Source organism: Lissotriton vulgaris, chromosome 5 (genome assembly GCF_964263255.1).
Source record: "Lissotriton vulgaris chromosome 5, aLisVul1.2, whole genome shotgun sequence".
Taxonomy (NCBI): domain Eukaryota; kingdom Metazoa; phylum Chordata; class Amphibia; order Caudata; family Salamandridae; genus Lissotriton; species Lissotriton vulgaris.
Window position 1 is genome coordinate 26,713,970 of NC_141693.1, and position 22,207 is coordinate 26,736,176.

Genomic DNA, 22,207 nt, shown 5'->3' on the forward strand with positions numbered 1-22,207 from the left:
TTCTCTCTGATGCTCACATGTGCTCTTAGTGCTGCCATCGGTACAAGGTTCTCTCTGCTGCTCACTTGTGTTCCTTGTGCTACCATCGGGACGAGGTTCTGTCTGCTACTCACTTGTGTTCTTTGTGCTACCATTGGTATGAGGTTCTCTCTGGCGGTCACTTGAGTTCTTTGTGCTACCATCGGTACAAGATTCTCTGTGCTGCTCACTTGTGTTCTTTGTGCTACCATCAGTACGAGGTTCTCTCTGGTGGTCACTTGTGCTCTTTGCGCTACCTTCGGTACGAGGTTATCTCTGGTGCTCACATGTGCTCTTTGTGCTACCCTTGGTACGAGGTTCTCTCTGCTGCTCACTTGTGTTCTTTGTGCTACCCTCGGTACGAGGTTCTCTCTGCTGCTCACTTGTGTTCTTTGTGCTACCATTGGTACGAAGCTCTCTATGCTGCTCACTTGTGGTCTTTGTCCTACCATCAGTACGAGGTTCTCTCTGCTGCTCACTTGTGTTGTTTGTGCTACCATCGGTACCAGGTTCTCTCTGGTGCTCACATGTTCTCTTAGTGCTACCATCAGTACGAGGTTCTCTCTGCTGCTCACTTGTGTTCTTTGTGCTACCATCGGTACTAGGTTCTCTCTGCTGCTCAATTGTGCTCTTTGTACTACCATCAGTACGGGGTTCTCTCTTCTGCTCACTTGTGCACTTTGTGCTACCATCAGTACGAGATTCTCTCTGCTGCTCACTTGTGTTCTTTGTGCTACCATCGGTACAAGGTTCTCTCTGGTGCTCACTTGTGCACTTTGTTCTAACATTTGTACGAGGATCTCTCTGCTGCTCACTTGTGCTCTTTGTGCTACCATCGGCACGAGGTTCTCTCTGGTGCGCACTTGTTTTCTTTGTGCTACCATTGGTACGAGGTTCTCTCTGGTGCACACTTGTGCACTTTGTGCTACCATCGGCAAGAGGTTCCCTCTGCTGCTCACATGCTCACTTTAATCTACCATCGGTACGAGGTTTTCTCTGGTGCTCACTTGTGCTGTTTGTGCTGCCATCGGTGCAAGGTTCTCTCTGGTGGTTACTTGTACTCTTTGAGCTACCATCGGCAAGAGGTTCCCTCTGGTGCTCACATGTGCTCTTTGTGCTACCGTCGGTACGAGGTTCTCTGTGTAGCTCACTTGTGTTCTTTGTGCTACCATTGGTATGAGGTTCTCTCTGGCGGTCACTTTTAATCTTTGTGCTACCATTGGTACGAGGTTCTCTCTGGCGTCACTTGAGTTCTTTGTGCTACCATCAGTATGAGGTTCTCTCTACTGCTCACTTGTGTTCTTTGTGCTACCATCAGTACGAGGTTCTCTCTGGTGGTCACTTTTAATCTTTGGGCTACCATCGGGACGAGGTTCTCTCTGCTGCTCACTTGTGTTCTTTGTGCTACCATCGGTACGAGGTCCTCTGTGCTGTTTCCTTGTGTTCTTTGTGCTACCATCGGTACAAGGTTCTCTCTGCTGCTCACTTCTGCTCTTTGTGCTACCATCAGTATGAGGTTCTCTCTGCTGCTCACTTCTGCTCTTTGTGCTACCATCGGTACGAGATTCTCTCTGCTGCTCACGTGTGCTCTTTATGCTACCATCGGTACGAGGTTCTCTCTGCTGCTCACTTGTGTTCTTTGTGCTACCATCATTACCAGGTTCTCTTTGGTGCGCACTTTTGCACTTTGTGCTACCTTCGGTACGAGGTTCTCTCTGCTGCTCACATGCGCACTTTGTTCTACCATCGTACAAAGTTCTCTTTGGTGGTCACTTGTACTCTTTGTTCTACCATCGGTATGAGGTTACCTCTGCTGCTCACTTGCGCTCTTTGTGCTACCTTGGGTACAAGCTTCTCTCTGGTGCTCACTTGCACATTCTGTGCTACCATCGGTACGCAGTTCTCTCTGGTGTTCACTTGTGCTTTTTGTGATACCATCAATACGAGGTTCTCTCTGCTGCTCACTTGCTCTATCTGTGCTACCATGGGTACGAGGTTCTCTCTGCTGCTCACTTGTGCTCTTTGTGCTACCTTGGGTATGAGGTTCTCTCTGGTACTCACTTGCGCACTTTGTCCTACCATCGGTACGCGGTTCTCTCTGGTAGTCACCTGTGCTCTTTGTGCTACTATCGGTACGAGGTTTTCTCTGCTGCTCACTTATAGTCTTTGTGTTACCATCGGTACAAAGTTCTATCTGCTGCTCACTTGCGCTCTTTGTGCTAACATCGGTACGAGGTTTTTTCTGCTTCTCACTTGCACACTTTGTGCTACCATCGTTACGAGGTCCTTTCTGCTTCTCACTTGCACACTTTGTGCTACCATTAGTATGAGGTTCACTCTGGTGCTCACTTGTGCTCTTTGTGATACCTTCGGTAGAAGGTTCTCTCTAGTGCCCACTTGTGCTATGTGTGCTACCATGGGCACAAGCTTCTCTTTGTCGCACACTTGTGCTCTTTGTGCTACCATCGGTACAAGGTTCTTTCTGCTTCTCACTTGCGCACTTTGTGCTACCATCAGTATGAGGTTGTCTCTGATGCTCACTTGTGCTCTTTGTGATACCTTCGGTAGAAAGTTCTCTCTAGTGCTCACTTGGGCTATTTGTGCTACCATCCGTATGAGGTTCTCTCTGCTGCTCTCATCGGCTCTTTGGGCTACCATCGGTACGAGGTTCTCTCTCTGGTGCTCTGTCAGGGAGAGTCCGGACGGGGATTGAGTGCAGCAAACCCAGGGGCCCGGCAATCACGGGAAGAAGCCACAGGGTCCAGGAAGGAAGGGGTTAATAAGATTCCTCGCGCCTTCTCCTCTGCAGGATGACGGAGACGAGGACAACCAATTCATGCTGAGGAAGGCGAGAAAAGGAGCCTCTCGCGTGGAAGACAGGGCGAACGCGGAAGTGGGAACCAAAGGAGCTGAAGGTGCTGGAGGAGCCGAAGACGCCAGCGGGAGCCAAGCAGGAAGACATCGAAACGGGGAGAAGTCCTGCCGATCCCAGAGAAGGAACACCGCCGACCAAATACCCAGTCAACGCAGCCCCGGAGGAAGAACCCGAGATGAGGAGGGAAGACAGGTGGACGCCCCCAGGAGACGCGAGCTTGCCGCCGTAACTCAGGGAGTGTTACGGCCATGGCGGTGAGTATACTGGGACCTGGGGTCAGTGGGAAGGGAAGGAAGGGAGGGGGAACGTGTGACGTGGGACGTCCCTTGGGTCAGGGGCTGCGGTTGGGCACTTAACCACCCCGAACACACGCCCGACCCCAATGCCTGCAAAAACCAGTTCAAAGTCATGTGTTGATGCTTTAAATGAGAGAGCCAGTTCTTTACAATTGATTTGGCTAACCAGCTTTGTCGTTTGGGTCTAAGGATTGGAAACTTTAGGACACAGTGCAGAAGCACTACAGAGCGCAGCACGCTTATAGGAGCTCCGAAAACGAAATTTTAAAAACTGTGATTTTATGTGTGTGTAATTTGTGAATAGCTGCCGTTTTTACTGGCTTTGAACCACTACCCACTCACCTGCACGATAATCGCTAATTACCGCGTTTGGAGCGGGTCATTTTCCCCGAAGCAGCACTGTAGCGGCCATCTTGGGTTGGGGGGGGGCTGCTCAGAGGAGCTGCACACGGTCTAGTCGTCGCAAGGACGCCAGACCGGTATTTAAACGGGGCAAACTAGGTGGCCTGTGATTGGAAACTTTAGGACACAGTGCAGAAGCACTACAGAGCGCAGCACGCTTATAGGAGCTCCGAAAACGAAATTTTAAAAACTGTGATTTTATGTGTGTGTAATTTGTGAATAGCTGCCGTTTTTACTGGCTTTGAACCACTACCCACTCACCTGCACGATAATCGCTAATTACCGCGTTTGGAGCGGGTCATTTTCCCCGAAGCAGCACTGTAGCGGCCATCTTGGGTTGGGGGGGGCTGCTCAGAGGAGCTGCACACGGTCTAGTCGTCGCAAGGACGCCAGACCGGTATTTAAACGGGGCAAACTAGGTGGCCTGTGATTGGAAACTTTAGGACACAGTGCAGAAGCACTACAGAGCGCAGCACGCTTATAGGAGCTCCGAAAACGAAATTTTAAAAACTGTGATTTTATGTGTGTGTAATTTGTGAATAGCTGCCGTTTTTACTGGCTTTGAACCACTACCCACTCACCTGCACGATAATCGCTAATTACCGCGTTTGGAGCGGGTCATTTTCCCCGAAGCAGCACTGTAGCGGCCATCTTGGGTTGGGGGGGGCTGCTCAGAGGAGCTGCACACGGTCTAGTCGTCGCAAGGACGCCAGACCGGTATTTAAACGGGCCATGTTGACGCACGGCGGGCTCGCCGGAGCACCGCCGGAGTCACGCCAGAGTCCAGCCCGTCTGCGCCCGTCCGCGCACAGACGGGCGCAGGGGCTGGGACGGCTGGTCAGCGTCACACTTACCCCCCCGGGGAGCTGAAATCCTTGAATAGAGGTGAGCCCGTGGTAGACCAGGCGGTCTCAACGCTGCTTAAACACTATGGTATATCCCGGAACGGTAGGTGTACACCTGCCGTGGGGAAACATCCCATCTTAAAAATAGCTAGTCTGAACACCCGCTCGCTTCACTGCCACCATCTGGAGGTATATAACATGCTTCAGGACAGTGAGATCGATGTCCTGACCCTCTCGGAGACCTGGACGGATGAGAACTCACTGCCGGATATCATTGCCGCTGTTCCAAGCGGATATGATATAATGTGGCACAACCGCCCAGGGGGCTCACGGGGGGGCGGGGTAGCTATCCTTTATAGGAAGACCATGACAGTGGAAAAGTTAGTAACAGAGACGATCGACCTAGCCGATTTGATCGGGGTAAAGGTCACTGTAAACAATATGTGCTGGGTGATTTTGTCTGTCTATCGCCCGCCCAAGGCAACCCCAACATTCTTTGACCTCTTTTGTCCTATCATATCTGACTTCAGGTCAAGATATACAAAAATCCTGGTAACAGGGGATTTTAATCTACACTGGGACAAACCCAACTGGGACTCACCCATGCGTCAGCTAGACACTTTAATGTCTGCCCTGGGTTTTAAACAGGTGGTGGATGCTCCAACGCATGTAAAAGGCCACACTCTCGACCTCATGTGGACTACAGATGCTGCCCTAATATTTAGGGAGGCAGCGCCCTGTGTCTGGTCGGATCACCATGTGGTCTCATGTGAGATCCCCCTTAACAGTGGGGCTGTTTGCAGCCCACATGGGTCTAGAAAAACGCGGAAATGGGCTGAAGTCAACCTGCTGTCTTTGACCAAGGCTCATTTGGCCCCTCCCCAGGCCTCTGAGTCGGACTGTAACCTGGACCGAGAATACTCCGACCTAACGAGATGTATGACTCGAGCGATCGATCAGATAGCGCCAGTGAGAACACAGCAAATAAAGGGATCAGGGAAAGCTCCCTGGTTTACACCACTCTTAAGGGAAACCAAAACAAAGCTAAGGAGACTAGAAAGGTTATGGAGGAAATCCAAGCAGGACGTAGATAGGAATATCTATAAGGCCTCCCTCCACCAATACAAAAAACTTATGATCCAAGCTAAAGCGGACTACTTTGAGTTGCGCCTAAGTAAAGCCACTAACATCCAGAAAGAAACCTTTAAAGTATTGGCCGAGCTGAGTAAAAAGCCGGACAATGCTAAGGCCCCTTTTGACTGCAACACCTTCCAGACCTACTTCCTGGAGAAGGTGAAGATCATTGTCCAAGAGATGGAGAGTGTGGCGGCAACAGGGCCTGCGACTAGCCTCACATCTAAAAATGCGAATGACTGCTCCTTTGATGTGTTTCCAGAGATGGATGCACTAATTCTGGAACAACTGATGGGCAAAATTAAATCTGGCTCCCCAGCTGATCCGTGTCCACCTGAGATCTTTCGCATCGCACGTCCCTTATTAGAGGAGTATATCATCTCTCTCCTCAATAGATCGCTAGGCATGGGATATCTGCCGAATGAACTTAAGGAGGCGCGGGTAAGACCTCTATTGAAAAAGCTGGGGTCGGATCCTGCTGTGTTAAAAAATTACAGACCCATCTCCCAGCTTCCCTTTCTCTCAAAAATCCTTGAGCAGCACGTTCTTCAGTCCCTGTCCTGCTATCTGGAATCTCACCACCTACTCCATGATAGACAGGCAGGGTTTCGAGCCCACCACAGCACCGAGTTAGTGATGCTCTCGGTGCTGGATGATCTAAGAGGTCGAGCTGACTGTAAGAATGCGAGCGCCCTGATATTATTAGACCTATCAGCGGCGTTCGACACTGTCAGCCATGCTTTGCTCTTGGATAGATTGAAGAACTTTGGGATCAAGGGCTTGGCTTTTCAGTGGTTGGAATCCTTCCTTATAGGAAGGACCCAAAAGATACAACTGGGGGATGAAACATCAGAGGTGGGGATCTTGGAATGTGGGGTACCGCAGGGGTCTGCCCTGTCCCCGCTTCTATTTAACCTTTACCTGCAACCACTGATTGCCTCGCTAGCTGCGATGAACTGTAAAGTTTTTAACTACGCTGATGACACGCAGCTACTGCTAAGTATAAACGACACCACGGAGGCACAACTCCAATCCCAGAACATCCTGAGGTTCACGGTGCAATGGATGACGGATAACCTTTTAAAAGTCAATCCTGACAAAACTGAGATCTTGGTTATCCCATCCACTTCTTCACCTTGGAGTGACCTTTACTGGCCTATGGAGTTGGGCCCTGCCCCAAAACCAAGCCTGGCTGTGAAAAGTTTAGGGATTAAACTGGATGCCGACCTGTCAATGGCTGCTCAGATCGCTTCGGTGGTAGGCAGCTGTATTAATATCATTCGGCAACTGCGGAAGCTATCCCCTATCCTTTCAGAGCCCATGATGCGATCAATAGTGGCTGCCACCATCATTTCCAGAATCGATTACGGAAATGCTCTCTATCTTGGCTTACCGAAAACCCTCACCAACAGGCTCCAGGTCTTGATGAATGATGCTGCCCGCTTGATCTTTAGACTTCCTAGGAGGTCTGGAGCCACTCCCCTACTACAAAGCCTACATTGGCTTCCAATTAAAGAGAGAGTGGAATTTAAGAGTTTGTGTACAGCTCATAAGGCAATTTACGGTAAGGCCCCAGCCTATATCAAGGAGCGCCTGCAGCTGTACTGTCCGACGAGATCACTTCGGTCCTCGGACTCGCAGCTGCTGACCTGCTCTCGCTATAGGCTGGCGACGAAGGGAGGGAGAGCTTTTTCAGTACTGGTTCCCCAGTTGTGGAACAGTCTGCCTAGAGGGTTGCGCGAGGAAGGAAACCTCCTAAGTTTCCGAAAGAGCTTAAAAACGCTATTGTTTAGGAGAAGCCTGAGCATAGCATAACTGGAATGCTGCTCTTTGCTCTGACTTCGTTATGTTGTTGTCCTGTACCATCTTTTCCTGGCGCTTAGAGGCCTGCAGGTGATTAGGCGCGGTATAAAATTAAAATAACAATAACAATAACAATAAGGGGAGGGAGGGGCCCTAGTCGGAGTTAAAAAAGATTTTGTTGGGGTTTTATAAACAGTTGCACTATTTCCTTCCGTTTCCCGTGCACGTCCTTCCCTCGCAAGTCTCACCGTTGTGACCTGTTGTACAGCACGTTTGTCCCAGGGATAGGTGAAGGGTAGTAAAGAAACCCGCAAGTGTACTTACCGCCATTTAATTATCTTTCCTCTGAGTATCCTGGGAAGTCGTCACCAGCCCGAAGAACCCTGCAACCTTGAAGCAGAGACCACCCCATCCATCCTGCACGTCCCTCCGACCTTTGCCACATCCTATTCGGACTTTGAAACTTACTAGCAGACAATAATCGCTTTACAACAGACAAAAACGTACCAATACCTTCAATAATTTTCTGTATCCCAGACTTCAATAAAACAACTTGTCACCATTCTCCAGCCTCCTAGCTTTCATTTCCGACCATCCCTCCGGCATGCTCACTTGTGCTGTTTGCGCTACCATCAGTGTGAGATTCTCTCTTCTGCTCACTTGTGGTCTTTGTGCTACCATTGTTACGAGGTAGTCTATGCTGCTCACTTTGGCTCTTTGTGCTACCATCGGTACGAGGTTCTTTCTGGTGCTCACTTGTGCTCATAGTGCTACCATTGGTACAAGGTTCTCTCTGCTTCTCACTTGCACACTTTGTGCTACCATCGGTAAAAGGTTCTCTCTGGTGCTCTCTTGCACTCTTGATTCTACCTTCGGTACGCGGTATGATCCTTTGCTCTCTTGCTGCCTTTGGTACGAGGATTCATCTGGAGCTCACTCGCTCTCTTTGTGTTACCATCAGTACAAGGTTTGATCTCGTGCTCACTCGCACTTGTGCTAAAATTGGTACAAGGTTTCATTCATCTGGTGCTCACACAATCAATCAAATAGGATTTGTAAAGTACGACTGATCACCTGTGAGGGTCTCAAGGCCCTGAAGGGTGGGGGGGGAGTGAGTAGGGGGGATGTTTGTGCTACCGTTGCTATGCCACATGGATTGGCGGGTGAAGGGAGACGGTTAGGAGGGGGATGGAGAAGCGACCACACATTCATGGGTGGGTCAGAGGCCCACACCTGAAGTGGAGTAGGAGGAGCCCATGCTTGAAGTTATGTGAAAGTGGCCATAATTAGAGGAAAGGGAATATACTTAGACGGTGGCGGGCCTAGGAGCGGCAGGGAAAGGGACAACAGCTGAACAAGGGGAAGGAGGGAAGGGAGGAAACCTGATGGTGGGAATGGGAGAGTATTGAGGATCTGATTATTAACAGTTGGCTCCTTTCTCTAGGTGCCGGTGACACCCTTACGGAGAATCCTGGAAAGAGCAAATCCCTGGCACGGTGAGTGTTGGCATCTGAAGCCTTCAAATGTGTAGTCAAGTTTCATTCCTGCAGCAAAGACAAATCCAACTATGAGCTATAACACGTGTAGCCGATAGTAGCCTTGCAGGCTACCCTCATACATTAAATACAAGCTGGAGTGGTTGTAGCCGGGCAAGCTACCCCTATGCTTTAAATCCATGCAGGAGCGATTGTAGCTGGGCAAGCTACCCTCATACTTGAAACTAGGCCTGGGAGGTAAATTCCGTTCCGCTTGCGAATTTTACGTAATTATGTGTTCCGCGGAGAACGCGGAATTGCCAAATTTGTTTTGCTTGTCCGCGCTTAGAAAATGCGTGTTCGCGAGATATTTGTCCCCGAGCACCTGAATAGGGAACATGAACAGGAAAAAAGCATCACGAATGTGCGGAACAAGCAGTTCCGCGTGTTCGCTGAACTTGTGCGTGCTCGTGGAGATTTTATACCATTTCGCTGAGCTTTGCACAGCGCGACTATGCAAATTCCACCCACCCCTACTTAAAAGACATGCAGCAGTGATATCATCCATGCAAGTTACCCTCATACTAAGAACACATGCAGCAGCGATAGCATCCATGCAAGCTACCCTCATACTTATAATACATACAGCAGCGATAAAAGCCGACAAGCTATCCTCATACTTAGAACACATGCAGCAGTGATAGTAGCCGGGCAAGCTACCCTCATACTTAGAACACCTGCAGCAGCGATAGTAGCTGGGCAAGCTACCCTCATACTTAGAGATCACCTGCAGCAGCGATAGTATCCGGGCAAGCTACACTCATACTTATGACACATGCAGCAGCGATAGTAGCCAAGCCAGCTACCCTCATACTTATGACACATGCAGCAGCGATAGTAGCTGGGCAAGCTACCCTCATACTTATGACACATGCAGCAGAGATAGTAGCCAAGCAAGCTACCCTCATACCTAGAACACATGCAGCAGCGATAGTAGCCAAGCAACACGTGCAGCAGAGATAGTAGACAAGCAAGCTACCCTCATACTTAGAGAACACATGCAGCAGCGATAGTAGCTAGGCAAGCTACCCTCATACTTAGAACACATGCAGTAGAGATAGTAGCCAAGCAAGCTACCCTCATACCTAGAACACATGCAGCAGCGATAGTAGCCAAGCAAGCTACCCTCATACTTAGAACACATGCAGCAGCGATAGTAGCCAAGCAAGCTACCCTCATACTTAGAACACATGCAGCAGCGATACTAGCCAAGCAAGCTACCCTCATACTTAGAACACATGCAGCAGCGATAGTAGCCAAGCAAGCTACCCTCATACTTAGAACACATGCAGCAGCGATAGTAGCTGGGCAAGCTACCCTCATACCTAGAACACGTGCAGCAGAGATAGTAGCCGGGAAAGCTACCCTCATACTGAGAACACATGCAGCAGCAATGGTAGCTTGGCAAGCTACCCTCATACTTAGAGAACACATGTAGCAGCGATAGTAGCCGGGCAAGCTACCCTCATACTTAGAACACATGCAGTAGAGATAGTAGCCGGGCAAGCTACCCTCATACTGAGAACACATGCAGCAGCGATAGTAGCTGGGCAAGCTACCCTCATACTGAGAACACATGCAGCAGCGATAGTAGCTGGGCAAGCTACCCTCATACTTAGAACACATGCAGCAGCGATAGTAGCTGGGCAAGCTACCCTCATACTGAGAACACATGCAGCAGCGATAGTAGCTGGGCAAGCTACCCTCATACTTAGAACACATGCAGCAGCGATAGTAGCTGGGCAAGCTACCCTCATACTTAGAGATCACCTGCAGCAGCGATAGTATCCGGGCAAGCTACCCTCATACTTAGAACACATGCAGCAGCGATAGTAGCGAAGCAAGCTACCCTCATACTTAGAGAACACATGCAGCAGCGATAGTAGCCGGGCAAGCTACCCTCATACTTAAAACACATGCAGTAGAGATAGTAGGCAAGCAAGCTACCCTCATACCTAGAACACATGCAGCAGCGATAGTTGCCAAGCAAGCTACCCTCATACTTAGAACACATGCAGCAGCGATAGTAGTCAAGCAAGCTACCCTCATACTTAGAACACATGCAGCAGCGATAGTAGCCAAGCAAGCTACCCTCATACTTAGAACACATGCAGCAGCGATAGTAGCTGGGCAAGCTACCCTCATACCTAGAACACGTGCAGCAGAGATAGTAGCCGGGAAAGCTACCCTCATACTGAGAACACATGCAGCAGCGATGGTAGCTTGGCAAGCTACCCTCATACTTAGAGAACACATGTAGCAGCGATAGTAGCCGGGCAAGCTACCCTCATACTTAGAACACATGCAGTAGAGATAGTAGCCGGGCAAGCTACCCTCATACTTAGAACACATGCAGCAGCGATAGTAGCGAAGCAAGCTACCCTCATACTTAGAGAACACATGCAGCAGCGATAGTAGCTGGGCAAGCTACCCTCATACTTAAAACACATGCAGTAGAGATAGTAGGCAAGCAAGCTACCCTCATACCTAGAACACATGCAGCAGCGATAGTTGCCAAGCAAGCTACCCTCATACTTAGAACACATGCAGCAGCGATAGTAGTCAAGCAAGCTACCCTCATACTTAGAACACATGCAGCAGCGATAGTAGCCAAGCAAGCTACCCTCATACTTAGAACACATGCAGCAGCGATAGTAGCTGGGCAAGCTACCCTCATACTTAGAGAACACATGCAGCAGCGATAGTAGCTGGGCAAGCTACCCTCATACTTAAAACACATGCAGTAGAGATAGTAGGCAAGCAAGCTACCCTCATACCTAGAACACATGCAACAGCGATAGTTGCCAAGCAAGCTACCCTCATACTTAGAACACATGCAGCAGCGATAGTAGTCAAGCAAGCTACCCTCATACTTAGAACACATGCAGCAGCGATAGTAGCCAAGCAAGCTACCCTCATACTTAGAACACATGCAGCAGCGATAGTAGCAGGGCAAGCTACCCTCATACCTAGAACACGTGCAGCAGAGATAGTAGCCGGGAAAGCTACCCTCATACTGAGAACACATGCAGCAGCGATGGTAGCTTGGCAAGCTACCCTCATACTTAGAGAACACATGTAGCAGCGATAGTAGCCGGGCAAGCTACCCTCATACTTAGAACACATGCAGTAGAGATAGTAGCCGGGCAAGCTACCCTCATACTGAGAACACATGCAGCAGCGATAGTAGCTGGGCAAGCTACCCTCATACTGAGAACACATGCAGCAGCGATAGTAGCTGGGCAAGTGTTAGACGGGGACCTGGAGGGTCGGCCGAGGACAAGGGGAGAGGCCTCCGGTGAGGGCCGTCTCCAGCGATCGTACAGACAAGTAACTTCCCCCCCACAGATGGACACCACACGAAGATAAGGTTAACGCTCTTTATATGCAGTTCTTGAAGTAAGGTAGTACGGTACAATGAGATCAGGACACGAGGATCCTCTCAATTCTAGTCTCTGGAAGGGAAAGGGGGTAGCGGGACAGTCTTGTTTCCAATCTGGTATTGAGATGAGACGATGGGTAGCTCACAATCCTCGAGCTCGGCGTTCGGGAAGGTCGGGCCGCGGCAGCGCCAGCAGGTCCCGAGGAGGTCGTAGGTAGCAACGGGCCGCGGCAGCGCCAGCAGGTCCCGACGAAGATGGTGGTTGCAAGGGGCCGCGGCAGCGCCAGCAGGTCCCCACGAGGATGAAGGTTGCAACGGGCCGCGGCAGCGCCAGCAGGTCCCACGAGGATGAAGGTTGCAGAAGGCCGCGGCAGCGCCAGCAGGCAGGACGACAGTACACAAGGTAGGGCTGCGGCAGCGCCAGCAGTCCGTCAAGGATGAGTTCTTCACGGTGTCTCTCGACTCCAGGATACAACTCCCTTCCTGCTCTGGAGCTGCCTTAGTTATAGGTCTGGCGCCCTTTGATGTCCGGACCCTCGCACTTGGAGGTCGGGAGGTCCAGGATGAGGGAGTCCAGACACCCAGCAGGGGGGTGGAGCCAGCGCCCGGGGAGGCTGGGGGCGATCGGCACCTGGCGGGGGAGAGCCATCGACACTTCTTTCTCCCATTGACCTGCCAAGTGGTCCGTTCACCTCCTGGGTGGATGGTGGTGCCGGGATGTCTGGGCCTGGCCAGGCCCAGGGTTGGGGTCGAGCTGAGGCCACGCAGCCTCGTGGTGCAGTGTCCAAGATGGCGGCTGGGCCGGGCAATGGTGCTGACGGTGGCCCGGGCCAGTGATACAGAGATATCCGGGAGCAGGCGTCCCGTAGGGGACGGGTTGCGGGTTGCTTCTGTGGGTAGCACCTGGAGAGCCGGTGTCTGGGCCCTGTCATGCGGGGAGGGAGCGAGCCCTTCATGGGGCCTGTCCAACATGCGTCCCCCCCAGCTGAAGGCGGGGAGAGTCACCCATCCTCTTGGGGACTCTCCTCGTCGAGGCGGAAAAAGCGGGACAGGCCATCCGCGTTGGCGTGGTCTTGGCCAGGGCGATGCTCCACAGTGAAGTCCATCCCCTGCAGGGAGATGGACCATCGCAATAGTTTGGGATTCTCCCCCCGCATCTGCATTAACCATTGCAGGGGGCGATGATCTGTTTGCACCCGAAAGTGGGTACCGAAGAGGTAGGGCCGGAGCTTCTTAAGGGCCCATACTACTGCAAAGGCCTCCCGCTCGATGGTGCTCCAGCGCTGTTCTCGGGCCAGCAGGCGTCTGCTGATGAAGGCCACTGGTTGGTCGACTCCCTCGGGGTTCAGTTGGGAGAGGACGGCCCCAATGCCATGGTCTGAGGCATCAGTCTGGACGATGAACTCGCGGCTGTAGTCGGGGGCCTGGAGCACAGGGGCGGTGCACATGGCGGCCTTCAGCTTCTCGAAGGCCGCTTGACAATCGGGAGTCCAGTTGACTGTTTTTGGGTGGTTCTTGGATGTGAGTACCGTGAGGGGCCCCACAATGCTGCCATAGTCCTTCACAAACCGCCGGTAGTATCTGGTGAGCCCCAAGAAGGCTCGGACCTCGGTTTGGGTTACGGGGGGCTGCCAGGACTGGATGGCAGCGATCTTGAGCTGGAGGGGGGCCACCAGACCGCTTCCCACTTGGTGTCCGAGGTAGGTCACGGACCCCTGGCCAATTTGGCACTTGCTGGCCTTGATTGTGAGGCCGGCCTGTTGGAGGGCCTGCAGGACCTCTCGGAGGTGGCGGAGGTGGTCTGACCAGTGGCGGCTGTATACCACGATATCGTCCAGGTAGGCGGCGCTGAACTCTTCGAGGCCCGCCAATACCTGGTTCACAAGTCGTTGAAAAGTGGCTGGAGCGTTTTTCATGCCGAATGGCATCACTTTGAAATGGTAGTGTCCATCCGGGGTGGAGAAAGCGGATCGTTCTTGGGCCCTGGGGGTGAGGCCGATCTGCCAGTAGCCTGCTGTCAGGTCGAAGATGCTTAGGTAGCGGACAGCCCCCATGCGGTCGACCAGTTCATCTGCTCGGGGGATGGGGTGAGCGTCGGTTCGGGTGACAGCGTTCAGACCCCGATAGTCGACGCAGATTCGGAGCTCGGGTGTGGTGCCCGGGACAGCAGCTTTGGGGACCAGTACGACTGGGCTGGCCCAGGGGCTGTCCGAGGGTTCGATGACTCAGAGTGCGAGCATCTTGGAGACTTCTTCTTGGATGCAGGCGCGCACCCGATCTGGTACTCGGTACGCCCGGTGTCGGATAGGGGGACTGTCCCCAGTGTCCACGTCGTGCAGGCACCAGGGGGTGACCCCGGGGGTGAGGGAAAATAGGTTTGCAAATTGCAGCAGGAGGGCCCGACAGTCTTGGCGCTGCTCCGGGGTCAGGGCATCGGAGAGTCGGACCCCGTCCACCGAACCATCTTTTTCACGGGTCCTCAGTAGGTCAGGGAGGGGCTCGGAGTCCTCTTCCGCTCCGCTGACTGTAGCCATCAGCAGGCTGAGCTCCGAGCGCACGAAGTGTGGTTTGAGTCTGTTGGCGTGGAGGACCCGGAGGAGGTTCCGGGGGGATTCCATGTCGATGAGATAGGTGACGGGGCTCTTGCGCTCGACCACCTTGAAGGGCCCCGTCCATTTGTCCTGCAAGGCACAAGGTTCGATGGGGGACATCACCCATACCTGCTGACCAGGCTCGAACTCGATGGAGGAGGCATGTTGATCGTACCATTTCTTCATGTCCTCCTGACTGGCCTCAAGATTGGCTTTGGCGATCTCTCTGAATCGCCTGGTCTGATTGCGGAGGGTCAGGAGGTACTTGTAGACGTCTGGAGGGGTCTTCAGGGGGGCCATTTCCCATTCTTCTTTAACTAGGCTGAGGGGCCCTCGAACGGGGTGTCCGTACAGGAGTTTGAAGGGGCTGAAGCCGAAGGACTTCTGGGGGACTTCTCGGTAGGCGAAGAGGAGGCACGGGAGTAGCACGTCCCACTGGCGGCGTAGGGGTTCTTCCAGCCCCATGATCATCCCCTTGAGAGTGCGGTTGAACCGCTCGACCAGTCCGTTTCCTTGCGGGTGATAGGGGGTTGTGAATCGGTAGGTGACTCCGCACTGCTGCCAGAGGGATTTCATATACTTTGAAATAAAGTTCGTGCCCCCGTCGCTGACGACCTCCCGGGGGAAGCCCACTCGAGAGAAGATCCCCATTAAGGCTCGGCCTACCACTGGTGCTGTTACAGTCCGAAGGGGAACGGCCTCGGGAAAGCGGGTGGCGTGGTCCACCAGGACCAGGATGAATCGATGCCCTTGTGCTGTTCGGGGGTCCAGGGGCCCCACAATGTCTATTCCCACCCTTTCGAACGGGGTGGTAACCACGGGGAATGGTTGCAGGGGTGCCTTGAGTTTGCGACCGTTCTTCCCGCTGGCCTGGCAGGTGGGGCAGGACCGGCAGTGGTTGGAGACGTCATTTCTCATTTTTGGCCAGTAAAAGTGGGTTACCAGGCGGTTGTATGTTTTGTCTTGCCCCAAGTGTCCAGCCGGGGGGACATCATGTGCCAAGTTCAAAAGGAAGTCTCTGAAGCGGAGGGGCACCACCAGCACTCGACTGGCCCCCAACTCCGCGATTCTTTGTTCGCTGTACAGTAGGTCATTGTCCCAATAGATCCAGTGGGTCCCTGCGGTGTCTCCCGCGCTCTGGGCGATTGCTTGCTGTCGCAGTCCCTCGAGGGAGGGACAGGTCTTTTGCTCTTGCCGGAATTGCTCCTGGGTGGGTCCCCCTTCTTGACGCCACTGAGCCAGGTCTGGAAGGTCTTGGGGCTGAGCGGGCCCTTCTTGGGTTTGTTCCGGGGGGTCGGTATGGATGGTGTCTTCCTCTGGAGCGATCGGGGGAGGAGGTGCTGGCCATTCGGGTTCTTCAGGTCTGGGGATGGTGCGGGCGGCCATGGACCGGGTTGTTACGCACGCCCAGTCCGGGAGGCCCAACATCCCCAGGTGCTCTCTTCTTTCAACGGCCGCCCACGGGGAACTCTCGAGATCGTTTCCCAGGAGGCAGTCCACGGGGGCATCATCGCGGACAGTCACTTTTAGCATACCGGACACTCCTCCCCATTCGAAGGGGACACAGGCCATCCGACACAGGCTCTCAGAATTGTCGGCCGATCGGACGGGGCAAAGAACGTTTGGCAGGATTTGTTCTGGGGTCACCAGGTGACAGCGGACGGCCGTCACACTGGCCCCCGTGTCACGCAGGGCTTCGGCCTTGCGCCCATTTATGTTCACCCGCTGGCTGTATTTTCTGGTATTGGCGGGTAGGGGAGCCCGCGGGATCATGTCTCTTCCCCTAGGCAAGCCAGGACCATGGCGGCAGGTTCCCACTCGGGCTGCTCCTGCTCGTACTCTTCATGCTCTTCGGAGATTTGCTCTTCTCCTAGGGCGGCGGCAGCTACCTGGCGGGGCCCGGGAGTCTGGTTCTTTGGGCAGTTCGGGTCACTGGCATAGTGGCCGACTCGCTGGCATCGGTGACAAGTAACATTGGCTCGGAACCCCGGGCGCATCGGGGGGTTGCCCCGGCCGGCCGGTGGCGGGGTGTTGTTAGCGGGAGCGGCCGGGACGGCGTCTCTGCCCCGGCCCTGGCCTCCTCCTCCTCCTCGGGGACGATGATGACCTTGGTTGGTTCTGTTCTGCTCGTTTGGCCCACTCCGGGCCACTCGGGTGCTTTCCCATCGGTCAGCCTCAGCGGCGAGCTGCCGTGGTTCAGTCAATTTACTGTCGAGGAGGTGCTGCCTGAGCTCGACGAAGCAGTTGTTGGAGAGGTGCTCCCACACAATGAGGTTGAAGAGCTGCTCGTAGGTTGTTACGTGGCTACCCTTGATCCATCCCTCGAAGGCTCGGCTGAAATAGTTCACATATTCTACCCAAGTTGTACCCGGGATCCGGGTGCAGTCGCGGAACCTCTGGCGGTACATCTCGGGCGTAAGCCCATATCGAGTGAGGAGGGCGGCCTTCATGTGGTCATAGGACGTCATTTGATGGTCCGGGAGCTGTAGCAGGGCATCGCGGCCTTCATTGACGAACCTCCCCCATAGACCGGCTCCCCAGTCACTTCGATCGATCCGGTGGGAGGTCATGGCGATCTCGTAGGCCTTGAACCACTGCTGTATGTCGTCGTTCCGATAATATTCACGGACCACATCTTTGGGGATGTGGTCCTTTTGTTCGGTAGCGCCGGGGGTGCGCGGTTGCTCGGGCACCCCTAGGTCTTTGTTCTGTTTCTGCATTTCTATCTCTGCTAGCTTGCGCTCGTGTTCGTATGCCAGTCTTTTTTCTTCGAGTTCTCTCTGTCTTTGCTTTTCTTCCCGCTCTTCTCGGAGCCGTAAGTGTTCTAAGTTTATCTTTTGTTCCGCCAGTTTCAGCTCTCCGTCCAACTTGAGCCGTGCCAACTCTAATTCGTGTAGTCTGCTTTTTTCTCGTTCTTGGATCTCTTCCCGGGAGAGACCCGTTCTCCTTTCTTCCGTCAGAGTGGTGTTTGTCTCTGGTGCTTCGATGTTTTGGTCCCTGGGTCCGGCGGCATTTGTTTCTGCCCAGGATTCTAGGGCGTGTTTGAAGTCATCTTTCGTGCTCAGACCGGTGGTAGCAATGCCTAGTTCTATACAAAATTTTTTAGCTCTCGGTGGCTGTACTCTTCTAGTTTTTCCATCTGGAATTTCTCTGTAGATCCGCTCTCTTTGGTCGTCATTGTGGTTTAGTCGTAGGGTGAGTTACTCTCTGTACGATTACGCGTTGGTTCGGATCGCGCCGCTGGCCACCAATGTTAGACTGGGACCTGGAGGGTCGGCCGAGGACAAGGGGAGAGGCCTCCGGTGAGGGCCGTCTCCAGCGATCGTACAGACAAGTAACTTCCCCCCCACAGATGGACACCACACGAAGATAAGGTTAACGCTCTTTATATGCAGTTCTTGAAGTAAGGTAGTACGGTACAATGAGATCAGGACACGAGGATCCTCTCAATTCTAGTCTCTGGAAGGGAAAGGGGGTAGCGGGACAGTCTTGTTACCAATCTGGTATTGAGATGAGACGATGGGTAGCTCACAATCCTCGAGCTCGGCGTTCGGGAAGGCCGGGCCGCGGCAGCGCCAGCAGGTCCCGAGGAGGTCGTAGGTAGCAACGGGCCACGGCAGCGCCAGCAGGTCCCGACGAAGATGGTGGTTGCAAGGGGCCGCGGCAGCGCCAGCAGGTGCCCACGAGGATGAAGGTTGCAACGGGCTGCGGCAGCGCCAGCAGGTCCCACGAGGATGAAGGTTGCAGAAGGCCGCGGCAGCGCCAGCAGGCAGGAAGACAGTTCACAAGGTAGGGCTGCGGCAGCGCCAGCAGTCCGTCAAGGATGAGTTCTTCACGGTGTCTCTTGACTCCAGGATACAACTCCCTTCCTGCTCTGGAGCTGCCTTAGTTATAGGTCTGGCGCCCTTTGATGTCCGTACCCTCGCACTTGGAGGTCGGGAGGTCCAGGATGAGGGAGTCCAGACACCCAGCAGGGGGGTGGAGCCAGCGCCCCGGGAGGCTGGGGGCGATCGGCACCTGGCGGGGGAGAGCCATCGACACTTCTTTCTCCCATTGACCTGCCAAGTGGCCCGTTCACCTCCTGGGTGGATGGTGGTGCCGGGATGTCGGGGCCTGGCCAGGCCCAGGGTTGGGGTCGAGCTGAGGCCACGCGGCCTCGTGGTGCAGTGTCCAAGATGGCGGCTGGGCCGGGCAATGGTGCTGACGGTGGCCCAGGCCAGTGATACAGAGATATGCGGGAGCAGGCGTCCCGTAGGGGACGGGTTGCGGGTTGCTTCTGTGGGTAGCACCTGGAGAGCCGGTGTCTGGGCCCTGTCATGCGGGGAGGGAGCGAGCCCTTCATGGGGCCTGTCCAACAGCAAGCTACCCTCATACTTAAAAACACATGCAGCAGCGATAGTAGCTGGGCAAGCTACCCTCATACTGAGAACACATGCAGCAGCGATAGTAGCTGGGCAAGCTACCCTCATACTTAGAACACATGCAGCAGCGATAGTAGCTGGGCAAGCTACCCTCATACTTAGAGATCACCTGCAGCAGCGATAGTATCCGGGCAAGCTACCCTCATACTTAGAACACATGCAGCAGCGATAGTAGCGAAGCAAGCTACCCTCATACTTAGAGAACACATGCAGCAGCGATAGTAGCTGGGCAAGCTACCCTCATACTTAAAACACATGCAGTAGAGATAGTAGGCAAGCAAGCTACCCTCATACCTAGAACACATGCAGCAGCGATAGTTGCCAAGCAAGCTACCCTCATACTTAGAACACATGCAGCAGCGATAGTAGCCAAGCAAGCTACCCTCATACTTAGAACACATGCAGCAGCGATAGTAGCCAAGCAAGCTACCCTCATACTTAGAACACATGCAGCAGCGATAGTAGCCAAGCAAGCTACCCTCATACTTAGAACACATGCAGCAGCGATAGTAGCCAAGCAAGTTACCCTCATACCTAGAACATGTGCAGCAGAGATAGTAACCGGGCAAGCTACCCTCATACTGAGAACACTTGCAGCAGCGATGGTAGCTTGGCAAGCTACCCTCATACTTAGAACACATGCAGCAGCGATAGTAGCCAAGCAAGCTACCCTCATACTTAGAACACATGCAACAGCAATAGTAGCTGGGCAAGCTACCCTCATACTTAGAACACATGCAGTAGAGATAGTAGCCGGGCAAGCTACCCTCATACTGAGAGCACATGCAGCAGCGATAGTAGCTGGGCAAGCTACCCTCATACTTAGAACACATGCAGCAGCGATAGTAGCTGGACAAGCTACCCTCATTCTTAGAACACATGCAGCAGAGATAGTAGCCAGGCAAGCTACCCTCTTACTGAGAACACATGCAGCAGAGATAGTAGCCAAGCAAGCTACCCTCATACTTAGAACACATGCAGCAGCGATAGTAGCCGGGCAAGCTACCCTCATACTGAGAACACGTGCAGCAGCGATAGTAGCTGGGCAAGCTACCCTCATATTTAGAACACATGCAGCAGCGATTGTAGCCGGACAAGCTACCCTCATTCTTAGAACACATGCAGCAGAGATAGTAGCTGGGCAAGCTACCCTCATACTTAGAGAACACATGCAGCAGTGATAGTAGCTGGGCAAGCTACCCTCATACTTAGAACACGTGCAGCAGCGATAGTAGCCAAGCAAGCTACCCTCATACTTAGAACACATGCAGCAGCGATAGTAGCTGGGCAAGCTACCCTCATACTAAGAACACATGCAGCAGCGATAGTAGCCAAGCAAGCTACCCTCATACTTAGAACACATGCAGCAGCGATAGTAGCCGGTCAAGCTACCCTCATATTTAGACCACATGCAGCAGCGATAGTAGCCAAGCAAGCTACCCTCATACTTAGAACACATGCAGCAGCGATAGTAGCCAAGCAAGCTACCCTCATACTTAGAACACATGCAGCAGCGATAGTAGCCGGGCAAGCTACCCTCATACTGAGAACACATGCAGCAGCGATAGTAGCCGGGCAAGCTACCCTCATACTGAGAACACATGCAGCAGCGATAGTAGCTGGGCAAGCTATCCTCATACTTAGAACACATCCAGCAGCGATAGTAGCTGGGCAAGCTACCCTCATACTGAGAACACATGCAGCAGCGATAGTAGCTGGGCAAGCTACCCTCATACTTAGAACACATGCAGCAGAGATAGTAGCCAAGCAAGCTACCCTCATATTTAGAACACATGCAGCAGAGATAGTAGCCGGGCAAGCTACCCTCATATTAAGAACACATGCAGCAGCGATAGTAGCCGGACAAGCTACCCTCATTCTTAGAAACACATGCAGCAGAGATAGTAGCCGGGCAAGCTACCCGCATACTGAGAACACATGCAGCAGCGATAGTAGCTGGGTAAGCTACCCTCATACCTAGAACACATGCAGCAGCGGTAGTAGCCAAGCAAGCTACCCTCATACTGAGAACACATGCAGCAGCGATAGTAGCCGGGCAAGCTACCCTCATACTGAGAACACATGCAGCAGCGATAGTAGCCGGGCAAGCTACCCTCATACTGAGAACACATGCAGCAGCGATAGTAGCTGGGCAAGCTATCCTCATACTTAGAACACATCCAGCAGCGATAGTAGCTGGGCAAGCTACCCTCATACTGAGAACACATGCAGCAGCGATAGTAGCTGGGCAAGCTACCCTCATACTTAGAACACATGCAGCAGCGATAGTAGCCAAGCAAGCTACCCTCATATTTAGAACACATGCAGCAGAGATAGTAGCCGGGCAAGCTACCCTCATATTAAGAACACATGCAGCAGCGATAGTAGCCGGACAAGCTACCCTCATTCTTAGAAACACATGCAGCAGAGATAGTAGCCGGGCAAGCTACCCGCATACTGAGAACACATGCAGCAGCGATAGTAGCTGGGTAAGCTACCCTCATACCTAGAACACATGCAGCAGCGGTAGTAGCCAAGCAAGCTACCCTCATACTTAGAACACATGCAGCAGCGGTAGTTGCCAAGCAAGCTACCCTCATACTTAGAACACATGCAGCAGAGATAGTAGCCAAGCAAGCTACCCTCATACTTAGAACACATGCAGCAGCGATAGTAGCCAAGCAAGCTACCCTCATACTTAGAACACATGCAGCAGCGATAGTAGCCAAGCAAGCTACCCTCATACCTAGAACACGTGCAGCAGCGATAGTAGCCAAGCAATCTACCCTCATACCTAGAACACGTGCAGCAGCGATAGTAGCCAAGCAAGCTACCCTCATACTTAGAACACATGCAGCAGCGATAGTAGCCAAGCAAGCTACCCTCATACTGAGAACACATGCAG

The 22,207-nt window shown here is 53.1% G+C and overlaps 1 protein-coding gene across 1 annotated transcript in view; it reads left to right on the top strand.

Moving 5' to 3' along the window:
* Positions 1-22,207, top strand: part of LOC147710040 (alpha-tubulin N-acetyltransferase 1-like) — a 162,019-nt gene that overhangs the window by 117,623 nt on the left and 22,189 nt on the right. The window contains exon 11 of the mRNA XM_086920706.1: positions 8,818-8,869. Coding sequence (XP_086776832.1) covers positions 8,818-8,869 — 52 coding nt within the window. The remainder of the gene's footprint in view (positions 1-8,817; positions 8,870-22,207) is intronic.